The sequence below is a fragment of the Ambystoma mexicanum genome, chromosome 10 (assembly GCF_040938575.1).
Source record: "Ambystoma mexicanum isolate Mex_15411 chromosome 10, UKY_AmexF1_1, whole genome shotgun sequence".
NCBI classification, from domain to species: domain Eukaryota; kingdom Metazoa; phylum Chordata; class Amphibia; order Caudata; family Ambystomatidae; genus Ambystoma; species Ambystoma mexicanum.
Window position 1 is genome coordinate 1,184,833,886 of NC_090932.1, and position 13,795 is coordinate 1,184,847,680.

The 13,795-nt window shown below is 45.6% G+C and overlaps 1 protein-coding gene across 1 annotated transcript in view; it reads left to right on the plus strand.

The window, feature by feature from the left end:
* Positions 1 to 13,795, plus strand: part of ZNRF3 (zinc and ring finger 3) — a 606,087-nt gene that overhangs the window by 585,196 nt on the left and 7,096 nt on the right. The window contains exon 8 of the mRNA XM_069619170.1: positions 4,870 to 6,666. Coding sequence (XP_069475271.1) covers positions 4,870 to 6,666 — 1,797 coding nt within the window. The remainder of the gene's footprint in view (positions 1 to 4,869; positions 6,667 to 13,795) is intronic.

Sequence of the window (13,795 nt, forward strand, 5' to 3'; positions counted from 1 at the left end):
TCTTCAAGAAGAACTGAACTGAAATAAAGACTCTTGGACATCCATACAGAACCAAGAGAAGGGAGTCATTCTCCTGGTACTACTTAGGTTTTCTTTCTGTTTAGTGGTAGGGCTAGAGTAGAGGATTTTTGGACAGAGGATGGATATTCATTTGGACTTCCACCCCAACGACAAACACCGCAGTTATTCATTGGTTAGGTAGGGACCAACCTCTAGAACTGGGGAAAGATATGCATTTTCTTCTTTCTTTAAATACAAATCATACTGAAATGCCACCTCTGTCTCCAACTCCTCACTCCAGCACGCCACAATGGTCTCTTCTCCCCTTCATCTGCCTCAAACATTCCTAGAGCTGCTCTGCCTTTTGAAATTGCCTCTTGCTCTACCCTTTGGAATGAAGAAAGGCTGTCGGTGCAATCTTGTTTTTCTGATGTACTTAGTCTTGCTTATTCCTCCTTTCCTGAAGAACTCATGCTATTAGAATGCCCCAAGAATCTCACGCATGTCTTAATTTGGTTACAGTTCTCACTCTTTTTGAATTGCTGTTCTGTATTAAAGTCCTCTGTGATATAAGGATAAATTACCTCATGTTTGAAACTTGTAGTGTCTTTCTTTAATTTTGTAGTCCCTAAATTCCTGAGACTATTTTTTCTTATACTTCTACACAACCAAAGGAACTATGTTTTGAACCTGCTTTAATTTATTTCACTTGATAGTCTGCTTCCTTTGCCACTTCTTTAGCTGTGCCTGTATTAAGGATTTGACATTCTTGCCCGGATTACTTGGGATTATCGCATCACTTAAATTCCTTATTATCCAAAAACACTCTTGAATCCTAACTATTAGACTTATACCATATCATGGCATGTCAAAAACCGGGGTGGTGACATTTGCGGTAGGCTTGGATCTTAGTGGTTCTGGTACAGGTGTTGATGGTGGTTTTGCCTCTGGAATGGTTTTGTTTTTTTAGTTTGCCACCATTTATCAGAGGTTGTTTTGTGTTGGTGTTAAGTGGCAGTATATTTTCTGTCCAATTTTAAAATATTTGAGTCTAGAAGTAGATCTCAGTCATTCCTTTGATTTGATTTTGTTGGAGTTCTTCACTATGGGGGTGTTTGCAATGGTTTGAAGAGTGAATAGTTTAATTTTTTCTAAATTACATGATATTGGTGCAAGCAGAGTATTTGATTTGGGAGCAGTTCCTGAAAATGAAATGTGTGCAGTGTATTTCATAGGTTTTGTCTCTCTATGGGTGCTTGAGGAAAGAAGATGCAAGCCCTCCTCAATTAGTTGGGGACAGGCTTCTTACTTTTGGTCTTGGTGGGGAAGTTATTGGGGAAGTTTAGAGGCTTAGGAAAGATATTGGGGGCTTTCAGAGTTAAGAAATCACTTGTGTAATTGTACATTTATGGGAATTAATTGTCCTGGTATAAGGAGAACATTTTATTTTAAATTTTTGTATTTATTTGGGTGAGCGAGACCTTGTCATGTTGGTGGGGTTGTGGCCTATCTGAGCAGTGTTTGGTAGTTGCCTGGGAAGCCTGTTGAGTTTAGAAGGGCTCTGGTGGGGACACGATAACCCACATCATATCTGCTGCTTTTATTTTGAATGGAATAGGGCCTTGGTTCCTGTGGCTCAGCTCACCTCTGGGAATTATCCTTTTGAGCAGATTGTGTAGGCAGAAGAATACCAGTTTTAAAACCATTTAATGTTGCTGCCATTACATTGGCAGGTTTAATTACTTACCAGGCACCTCAACTATGGTTCTACTCTGTAGCACTGCACTTGATGTTTTACTCTGATCATCACATGGGCATTGCAGTGGCAGTGTTACACTCTGGTCTCCGGAGTACTATAAGATGTGTTAGTTGGAGCCCCTGGGCACTGCAATAGCAGTGCTGCTGAATCTTGCTGCATGACTGTTTTTTTGTGATATCCTTGGTAGCTGGAAAAGCAATGTGATCCCTTTTGCACCTTGAGAGGTGTATGGGAAACAGAGTCCTTGTTGGTTTCACCTGGTTGTTGGAGGATATTAACCTCCTGCGACTAGTTCCATTCACCATGAGCTAGGCACTGGAGATGGGCGGTGACAACTAGGCACTAATTCCAGAATCTGGTGAGCGTGCTGGGTGTAGATATCACAATCTTGTTCTTACTACCTTGAGGGATTGTACATGTGGAAATTAACTGCCAAAGACTAGATCTTGTACATTCAGGGGGAGGTGAGTGGAGATCATATCTGTCTGCGTTTCTCTTCTGCACATGTAATCCTGTGCACAACTTTGATGGAGAAACGAGAAACGTGCAGTTTCCTGGAACGCCGCACACGTCCAATCAAAGGTGGAACTACAACTCCCAAGGGAATATTAGTTCATGCCTGTATTGGTTTGCCCACCAAGCGTGACAGAGACCAGACACTTTGTGGTGGTCCATGACGTACGTGTGTACACCGCACTTATTTCTTTTATGGTATCCCTTCGGTTTGTGTTTTTTACTATTGTATAAACCTACATTGAAAACAGACTACAAATCTAGAGGTGCCTGCTATTTTGCAGTCAGGTTGGTTTATACAGTGTAATTAACATGGTGAGACAGTATTCCAGTGACACCCTGCTCACTCTTAGAGACACAAAATACGGCACTCGGTCACTACGCGCTCTAATTAAAATTAGGTCATCCAGTATTACCTTTGACGTATCTAAGGTTGCTGTGGTCTCTATTACGGCACCCGCCATTAAGATTGGCTTTAAAAAATGCTAGATTGGCCATTACGATTGCTGTTGCCATCAATGACCTTATCAGTGCCAATAACCTGGATATCCTTTTTATAACCGAGTCCTGGTTTACCTTCACCTCCTAGTACCAGATGACTTCCAGATGAAGTGGCTCAATAGGGAGCCTCAGAAGAGGGGTGGGGGGCACATTCTGCGAAAAACCACCCTTGAACTGCCCATGTTTAATACTCTAACCTGGGATATAACAACCCAGGTATTGGCCTGTCTCTGTCATCTGACCACTAATGAATCATGCCAATTGGATCATTTTAGGTGACCTAAAAGCATAGTGCAGTGAACCTGAAGAAGCAGACTACAGACATCTTAATGATGTTCTGCAATCACATGATCTTCAAATATTATCCAGTTGACCAGCGCATATTGGCTGACACTGTTTGGACCCTATATTGTTCAGAGGCCTAAATTTACATCACCACAGAAATTTGCCAGTTAGCTGGTCTGATCACTTTGTGGTGCGTTTTACCATGCCGATTAACCACATATCATTCAGAAAGAACAAGAGTGTTAACTCAGAATTGCGTCACCGAAAAAGTGACCTTGATCGTATTTCTGTCAACGAACTACTGGTTAACTTAATGGCAGTGCAATCCGATATGACCTGTACAGCTGTATACACCATATCGATGCTACAGCTGCAAGCCAATTGCGATATCTTTCCCCCGCGAAAACTTTTCAAGAAAGTACCCAAGAAAAACGATCAATGGTATAATGGTAAATTGAAAACCTTCATGGGACTCTACCAAAAAAAAGAAAAAAAAGATGGCTTAAGACCAAAAACACTACTGATCACCTCGAAGTTAAGCTTGCCTTGAAGACATACAAGGGTGAAATTATGATAGCAAAGTCCCTATGCCTTCAAAAACAGATTAACCTTGCAGACAAGAGACCTAAAACATTGTTTAAACCTATTATAGATTTTACTAGCCCCATTTGTAACAATGTTAGCCTCCCTGCAACTCAAAAGGTGGCTAATGACTTCAATGCCTTCTTTTTGGAAAAGATTTACTTGATTAGGACTAATAGTGAAGCTCAATTTGCGGTCCCTCATTTTAATGTGACTATTGAGAATGTACACCCGATAATCAAGCAACCCTGCCTAAATTTGTTTCTCTACCAGTTGCCACAGAAAGTATTGCTAATTTGATGAGCAATCTTAAACCTACTAACCACAGTTAAGATCCTATTGCTGCCCCAGATGGGTAAAAAGCATGTACATGCTATTAGTGGGATTATTCAGGCTCTGTTGAATGCCTCTATAACCCAAAGTTGTGTTCCTTCGAAATCCTATCTTACACTTCTTTTTAAAAAGCCAACTTTGAGCCATAAAATGTAGTCCAACTATCGCCTCATTGCTGGTCTTCTGTAGCCTGCTAAAAGTTCTGAAAACATTGTGACCACACAGCTGCAGAATTTCCTGGAAGAACACAACATCCTAGATTCATATCAGTCAGGATTTAGACCAGATCATGGCACTGATAAATTGATTGCCGCCTGGGATGACCTACTGTAGACTGCTACAAAATCGACTGTTGAAGCCTGCCGACAAATCCAGCATGACAAGCATGCTGATGTCACTGTCGTCAGGCTTCAACAGTCGATTTTGACATTTTAAGGTCAAGATTATCATCACTGGCACATGTAGCTGCTGATGCACTCAAATGGTTCACCTCGTTTTTTTACTGACCCCTTTCAGCAGGTCAAAGCAGTGCCTCGGGATCTCTTCTTTGTTTCCGCTATTGCTTAATGTATATATCCGCCCATTGCTTAATATTTTCACCCAGTTTGGCTAATGTTATCGAGGTCTTGAGGTCCAAGAGTTGCTGTGTGCAGGGCAGAGAACTCCAACTTAATGTGTCCCAATAAATTAGTAGAAATAAAAATGTGCTAGATTGAAGTATGATATGATATGGCATTTATAACGCGCCTATACACAAGTGTTTCAAGTGTATGAAGAACAGCGTTGTTTAACAATATGTGGTAGAGGGCATGTACGCCTTACTGTGCAGCTGTGTTTGTAAACCATTTCAGCTTTTTCACGACTGATCAATAACTTCTTCTTTTTTTTCTCCATAGAGCAAAACAAGGGAGGTGGTGGCCCAATCTGTGTGGAAAGCAGTAACCCGGTGCGAAGCAGGCAGCAGAGGGTGATCCTGCCTGTTCACTATCCGGGACGAGTTCATCGCACAAGCCAGATCACCACATACCCAACACGGACCAGTATGGACCCACACGGCAACCCTATCACCTTACTAACAGTGGACCGGCATGGAGAACCAAGCTTGTATCCAACACAGTCCCCGGCATACTTACGCAGCTACCAGCCTATTCACCTGGACCACAATCCACACCACTGCAATCTGGAGCACCCACCTTTCCCTCCTGTCCCGCCCGCTTTCCGCCGTCCCAAATTCAATGGGCGTAGCTTCTCCCGGGCCACCTGCTTCTCTCAGTATGAGGCCATGTACCAGCACTACTACTTTCAAGGTCTGAGCTACCCCCAGCAAGAGGGCCCTGCTGCTGGGATTGTAGCCCCTGTCCCAGGCTCTGTCCATGCAGTGCCGGCTGCCCCTGGGGGCAGCAGCATGCTCTTCCCCACAGTCATCCACATGGCTCCCTCTTCTCGCTTGGAGACTGGTAGCACTTCCAGCTTCAGCTGCTACCATGGCCATAGATCTGTGTGCAGTGGGTATCTGGCTGACTGCCCTGGGAGCGACAGCAGCAGCAGCTCTGGCCAGGGCCATGGCTCCTCCAGTGACTCCATGCTAGACTGCACAGAAGTGAGCAACCAGGGGGTGTATGGCAGCTGCTCCACCTTTCGGAGTTCTTTGAGCAGTGACTACGACCCCTATATCTACCGCAGCAAGAGCCCGGGCCGTGCCGGCGGCCGCGGGCAAGCGCCCCTTCTGGAGGTGGGTCCTGCAGCTGATGAGACACTGGTGCACAATTGTGGCCTTGCTGTTTCTGACATGGGTGAAGTTGGGCGGACCATGCAGGCCTCTTCCTCTGGAGATCACCTGTCCCACTGCAGCATGGAGATGAACTATAGCAGCAACTCTTCGCTAGAGCATCGGGACCCACATAGCACTACCTCTGAGGCGGTTGGGCCTGAAGGCCCTTCAGACCCGTCTGCCACAAGGAACTGTAAAAATGCAGAGAGGAATGGGCCTCTGCTAGAGCAGTCCTGTCCATGTTGCTTCGAAATGCAGAGGCCTTCCCCAGGTGAGCGGTCAGCAGCGCAACCTAGTGGTGGTGGGATGCCGATGGACTCCAGTGCCTTGTTTCTTGGTCCAGCCATGTGTGGGGGTTGCAGGCCAGGGGATGAGCACCACCCCGGCAGTGCCCAGGGATTGTACAGTATTAACACAGACCACTTGCATAGGATAGATGGGATGAAATATGAGGCCTTGCCGTGCTGTTTCTATGAGGAGACGCAGGTGGCATGCAGTGGTGGAGCTAGCTGCTACGCAGAGGACTATGCTGTCAGTGTGCAGTACACGCTTGCCAAGGAGGCCTTGCCCAGCTGCTATGCGGGGGTGGTACCCCGGGAGCTGGGCCAGCGGATCCCCATAATTCCAGAGGACCTGGACTGTGAAGGAGAGCTATCCACAGACTATGCAGGAGACCGAACCCGTCGCAGCTCCTGGGATGGGACGCCAACTGTGGCATCTCGGGCAGCATTGAGTGACTGCCAGCAGGAAGTGCGGGATGAACAGGATGAGGAGGAGGATGATGAGGTTGGAGAACACAAGCTGTTCTTTCATCCAGGTCCTTGCGTCCGACGGAGCTGCTCGCTCACTGAGGAGACACGGGCCCTCTTCCACAGCACGTGCCCTGCCTTCCTAGAGGCGACAAGAAGCTGCAGTGAAACGGGTGAGATTGCTTTTCGGTCAATAAAATGAGTCCTTTTCTGTTCTGCTTTGGGACCCTTCCCCCAATGATTTCACTGAGGTCAATAAGTGACAGTGTGTCCACATGCCAGCAAGGTGGTAACTGGGTTTAGGAAATTTCTTGTGGTGTATGTCTGCTGGTTGCAAAACGGATGCTTTATGTAGAAAGGAAACGCTGTTAAAAAGCCAGACAATGGGTTTATTCTAATGTGGTGTACCCCATGCTGCAGGCAGGAAGAGTCTCCCTACTTTTCAAGTTCATGTAAATTAAGGCCGGGCTTTGGGGGGGGCGGGTGGAGGTCATCTGGGCTGAGTAATTCGTTTGCACATTGTTACTTGTTTTTGCAAGCATAGCTGGCCCTTTGCTTGGGTTTTCTCAATGCCTGTCGGAGGTGGTATGATTGCCGCTGCACAGGCACGTCAGTACCTGTGCAGCAGCTTCCTTCACCCTGAGAAAGTGTCTCACCTATGTTAATGGGATGCCTCGATACTCTCATTGCCTACTCAAACAAACAGTTGTGTTTAGCCAAAAGGCAGGTGCAGCCCCCTCCATTTTACTTTCCACAGCAAGTGCAACCCTGGTTGTATCACCATCTCACCTTTTTAGTAGCCAGCACAGTCCTTCCCAGTGCTCATACCCATGTCGTCTTTCACCACCACTTCACCGTCCACAACCAGTCCCTGCATCGCCAATATATCCCAATCCAGAGTCTGTGCAGTCATCGGCACAATTTGGCCTTGCACAGCCAATGTTTCCCTCCCCAACCATTCCAGTCCTCTCTTATCACATGGCCATCCAAAGCATGTGCAGCTCCCCCCCATCAGACCAACTACATCCCTTGCCACCTGACCTTTCACAGCTAGGGCAGTGTTTACTATCACGTGATCCTCAAGGGTGCCATGGCCTGACCGGTGAGCCATTGCGGCCTCCCGTGCCATGAACTGACACTCCACACTCGGTGAATCACTCCTAATCACTGGCCTTCAAAAGCCAAGCCAATCCCTGACTTACCTGAACCCTCGCAGATATCCACTGACACCCACATAATCTTATCTTTGCACAGTGAGTACAGCCCTCTTCATCTGGTCTTCCGCAGCTACTACATTCACCGGCATCTGACTTTCCACACAATCCTAGCAGCCCAGCAGGTAAATATTGTGGTTCCCTCAAACTGTGAGACCGTTTGAGCTGTGGAGTTCCTTGGTGCTCTTCAAAGGCATGGATTAGGACCTTGGTCTGCTGCCACTGAAAGAGACTGGCTTGGTATCTATTTCTGTTTGGTGGGTATTGAGCTTCGCCTTTGCGCGGGTGTCAGAATACAGTCTGCAATGCTCTCAGGGAGGTATAGAATAATCTGGCTACTTTCGCACTCTTGCAGGCAACCCCATTCTTTTGTGTAAGGGAGAAAGCCTGTCATTTAGCCACTGGGAATGTTACCCTAATGTTATGTATATCTGTAATAATAAAAAGGTCTCTTTCTGTAGTGCTTCCTGCAGGATTTCTCCAGATTGTAGTGCTGTGATACCAGGTATCCTGGAGCGTGTGTATCTGCTTAGAATCACGTGCTATGTATAGTCCACCATCTAGTGGTTAGCTCCAAGTATTGCATCTTTTTCAAATTCGAAAAACTGGGCATCAGTAGGGGCGTTCCTGTAATAATATCCCTATTCTACGTGTATAGGGTCCCACAATGTTTCACACGTCAACGGGTTGGCAACACCTTTGAGACAGCGAGACATTTTGCCAGGCACAAAAGCAATTCCGAAAGAGTGACGGATGGCAAGAATAATCGATGGCCACAGCGTTGAGGCATACAGTAGGGAGAGCAGGGGGAGACATGTACTAGAAGAACACATTCTAAGCATTTCGCATTAGAGAATGCATATTGCCCTTGTACTTCATGCGTCAAAACCTCGATTCCATTATGGAGAACACACCTTTAAAGTTTTTCCCACATTGCATTTAGAAATGTCCCTGGTGGGATAAACGCAAGGTGTGTAACGATTGTTTCCTCTGAGACTATGCCGAATACCGATGACGGGCGTGCCAGCAGTTCAAGCCAAAATGTAATGCAGGTGGTGTTGGCGCAGGGCGAGACTACAACAGACCGTTTAGGAACTCTAGGTTTGTCACGCAGGGGGTAGAGACTGCTCCTCATTGGCCACATAAAGAGGAACCGGCAGGAAAAGCCTTGCAGCCGATCCCACCCCTACCTCCGAAATCCCCTGGCATTCACGAGGCTTCTTAATGCAAGCCAAAACTCAAACCCGACACTGGTTGAGAAAGGAGCACAGAGAGGACCTCAAACTAGCGACATTCCCCACATGTAAAGCACTATAGCACATGACACCGAAAAGGGATAAAGCCAAGGATATCCCCAAGACATCTACACCCACCACACACAAGCAGACCTACAGAGGTGTCGATTCAATTTCGGAGTCGATGAAAAATAAAGTTGGTCGCCATATCGGACTTGGAGGAATGTGGGACAATGCGGAAGGGGGTAGCCCAGAGGTCGAAATTTCCAGTGCAGTGTGTCCAGCTCCAGCCACTCCCACGATCAGACATCTTTCAGGTAGGAAAGAGTGGTCCATGATAAAATGTAGGAACACTATGGCAAAAATGGTTCTTTTATAGTGAGCCTTGAACACCCTAGAAAGAGGACCTCGGTCTCTAGACGGGAGGAGACCTTGGTAAAAATGGCAATGATTCAGTAACAATCTAGCCCACAGGAGGAGCTACTCATCGCATGAGTTGCATGACCTCTTGGAGGACTCGCCCGCACCCAGATCAAGAGGATTACACAATGCCCTCACCAGATGAAGAACCACCAGTGTCGTCTTTCCCTACAGAAGACACGTTCCGATACTCGGACCTTGTCACAAGAGCAGCTCTCAAATGTGGGATTATGGCCGAAGAATCCACTAAAAAGGTACATTTTATAGAGGATGTGTTGGATAAAAATAAACGGGTCTCGGACTACACACCTCTACTAGATTCCATAAAGAAGAGGATTGATTAACCGCTCTGTAAATACACCAGCCTCCAATAGGGCAGTGAACCCCAGGATGGAGAAGAAATATAAACCTTCAACTGTAGACCACTTATATAAAAGGGGAGACCCTACCCCAGATTCCTCAGTAGTAACTCTAGCGCGTAAAGGGGCAACACTACCTATGGCAGTGACTGAAAATCCTGAGGAAATACAGGGGACTTTCAGGATGATCATGGCAGAAGGGGAAACATTCTGTAAATGCTATTATCAAGAATAGTCTGGACGCGACAAACCACATGTTGACGGATAGCTGGGGCAGCCGTAGTCCAGAGGCTTGCGTGGATAAAGAGTAAACGTTTCAAACCAGAAACTCTGCCTACTCAGATAAACCTTTGGTCGAGTCTCCCCTTTTTGGCACACAGGTTGATGAAGCCCGAAAACAAGCTAAACAAGATCATGACAACTGAAAAATGCTAGGTCAGCTTTCTGGGTGATTTGTTCAGAAAAGAGGGTGCCCAGCAAATACACTGTCCTTTCAGCCAGTGTCTTATACACAGCCAGGTACTTGCTAAAGCCAGACAAGTTCCAACTGGTTCGCCAGGTCTGTCACAGCAGCCCAAGTGCGGTGTAAATATGCAAAGTGGAAAAACCAGGGTTAGAGGGTGACTCTCTAGTGGGTTATCTTCCATCCATAATCAATGACCCAAGTATTAGGGCGCCCTCTGATGCATAAAATAATTCACCCATGCATGGGAGATCATAACCTCAAATCAGTGGGATTTGGATAGTGTCCCAGGGGTCCTACATCGAGCTACTGGAACCTCCTTGCAATCTCTCACTGTGGGGAAAAGAAAATGACTACCAAGCACAAGTAACTACTACAGAAGTAGGATATGGCCCTACTACAAAAGGACACCATTGAGCCTGTACCACCACATCAGGTAAACGGGGACATGTATTCTCTTTATTTTCTAGTCCCCAAAAAGGTAAAAACCAGGAGGCCAGTACTAGATTTGTGCCCAGCAAGTATGGAAAATCAAAAGATATCAGAACGACCAACCTACAGGAGGTCACCCCATTTCTAAAGAAAGGAATATCTGACCACACTGGCATGCAAGATGCCTGCTTTCAGATTTCTGTGTTTCTCCAGCATGGGGTCTGGCATGGATTCACATGCTCATGAATATTCCCCGTCGTCAGGCTGGGAATCCTCGGTAAAGAAAAAACCAGTATCAGTTTCGTTTCTGATCTGTCTTTCGTAGTAATAACCAATCACTGGTCTCTGCGTCATACTGACCACAGCCAATGACTGCCCTCTACCTAAGCACCGCCTCTGGCAGCCATCTTTGTTTCCCAGTCACAGAAGATTCCTAAGAATCCAGTTAGAGAAAAGACACTTCCAGTTCAAAGTGTACTACCTTTTGGAATAGCATAAGCACCACGTATGTTCACAAAGTTTCTCGCACTAGTGGCAGCTTGCATACACAGAGAGAACATATAAGTCTATCCCTATCTAGACAATTGGCTCATAACGGGCGAGGCTTTGCTTTCATGCCTAGAGAACCCACAAAGAGCGGTAAACATTTTCTACACGCTAGGTTTCACCATCAACTAAAGAAAATCAAGCCTAATTCCATCACAAAAGAAACAGTTCCTGGGTGCCATAATAGACTCTGAACAAGCACAGGCTTATCCATTGGAGGAAAGAGCGCAGGCAGTCCTAGTGCAGATCACCAAATAGCACACAAGAAGAAAAGGTAGCAGTACAGAAAGTAATGAAACTGTTAGGCATGCTGGCATCATGCATATACATTGCCCACACGCATGGCTAAAATGTGTCCACTACAGCAGTGGCTGTCGAGTCAGTTGCCTCAGACAGAAGGTGATTGGGCCAATCCAGTGGCCATAACAAAGGAAGTAAAAAATCTCTGCGGTGGTGGACCAGGGAATACCTGTTAAAAGGAAAACCATTCAGACAGCTGCCAATCCAGATAACACTGACCACAGATGCCTCATTGCTGAGGTGCGGGGCACGCTGCCAAGAACGAACAGCCCAAGGGTCATGGTCACAAAAGGAAAAGGAGTACCACATACTGGCACTCCTAGCCATTGGCAGGGCAATATACTTCAAGAACAGTGTGTTAGTCAACACGGACAGCACCACAGCTATGTCTTATATAAACGAGCAACGGGGAACACACTCCATAACTCTGTCCAAACTAGCAAAGGGGACATGGAATTGGTGCATCAAGAGACATTTGCATGCAAGCACAATGTGTTCCTAGGGAAATTAGCTGCCTAGCAGACAAACTAAGCACAGTGTTACAAGAAAATCATGAGTGGGAATTAAACAGACACACTCGGACACATTTTCAAACAATGGGAACACCCCACAGTGTACCTGTTCACAACAGCACAGAACAAGAAAAATGCCCAACCTTTGCATCCAGGTACCCAGAGAAATTGTCACTGGGAATGCACTATGGGTGATCTGATCTGGGGCATTTCCATATGCTTTTCCCCAACCCCACTACTGTTGTAAGGTAGTACACAAACATCACAAAATTATTCTAATTGCACTAATGTGGGCACAACAAACCTTATACCCACACAGCCTATGTATGGCCACACACCCACCTATAAAGTTGCAGAGCGAACGCAACTTATTAACAGTGTCAATCACACCTAACACACCCTTGCAGTCAGAGTTTGGACACGTACAACTCCCAAGCAAAGGAACAAAGGTTCTAAAAGAGGCAAGAATACCCAACACAAGACATTGCTACTCCAATAAATGGAAGTGTTTTGTCATTTTGTGTCAAACAAAGCAAATCAACCATATCAATTTTTAGACCATCAGATATAGAAACCTATTTATAACGCTTGCTAGATTCTGGATTAGTGTACAACTCCCTCAAGCTACACCTTGCAGCATATTCATCTTCACAACACAAGATACCCTGGTGGGAAGGTACCACTGGTTATCACATTCAAGGAAGGGGTTAAATGCATAACCCCCCCCCCCGGTGGCTCACCTGTTGCCTGTATGGGACCTAGATACAGCACCACCGACTCATAGCAACACCCTTTCAAGGCCTCACTAAGAGATGTATATTATAAGGTGGCTTTCAGAATAGAAATAACGTCTGTTGGAAGAGTAAGTGACCTCCAAGCACTGTCAGTTAGAATTTACATGGAATTTGGATGCATATTTTGGCGAGAATCGCAGAGAAGTTCTTAGAACTACTTTGTTTATGGTTGTACACAAAAACAAAGTACTTGTAAGAACTCCATGATTCTCACCAAAATCTATCCAAGTTCCACATAAACCAATCCATTACACTTCCTTGCTTTTTCTCTCAATTCTTAGTGGAGGAGATAAGGCATTACTTTAGATGTGTGCAGGGTAGTAATGTTGGATTTATACAAAGCAAATAAGGAAGACAAACCAGTTCATGGTCTCTTTGCAACAGGTCGATGGGGAGATCCAGTTAGTAAGGGGACCATCTCCATATGGTTTATAAAATGCATCTAGCTTTGCTACACGCTGGCTCATAAAACATTTACACTAAGCGCTCACTCCACATGCAGCACAAGAGAAACCTTAGCCTTCATTGCTAATGTATCTTTATAAGAAATGTGTAGAGTGGCCACATAATGTTCAATGCATACGGTTACACAGCACTATTGTGCAGGCGCACAAGCTAGAGCAGATTCTCAAGTGGAACAAGCTATTTTTAAAACAAATATCTCTGCTGCTCTCACTTCACCCACCAACGTCCTTGGGTGCTGCTTGCTAATCTATGCATAGCATGTGAATCTAAGCCAAATCACAAACCCAGAAGACGAATATTACTGATCCAGTAATAGTTTTTCTGTAGCTTGTATCAGCTTAGTCACATGCGCCCACTATGCCTCCCAGTAAGAAAGAAGCGGAACAGTGACAGGGCAACAATATATTAAGTTGCAGTACAAATAACATACTCAGGGGGAAAAACAATCAATCTGATGACGTTTACCTGTGAATGACCCTATGATAGGGATCGTGTTAAAGGAACGTCCCTATGGATGCTCAGCTTTTTTAATTTTGAAAAAGATGTAATACTCTGAGTCAAC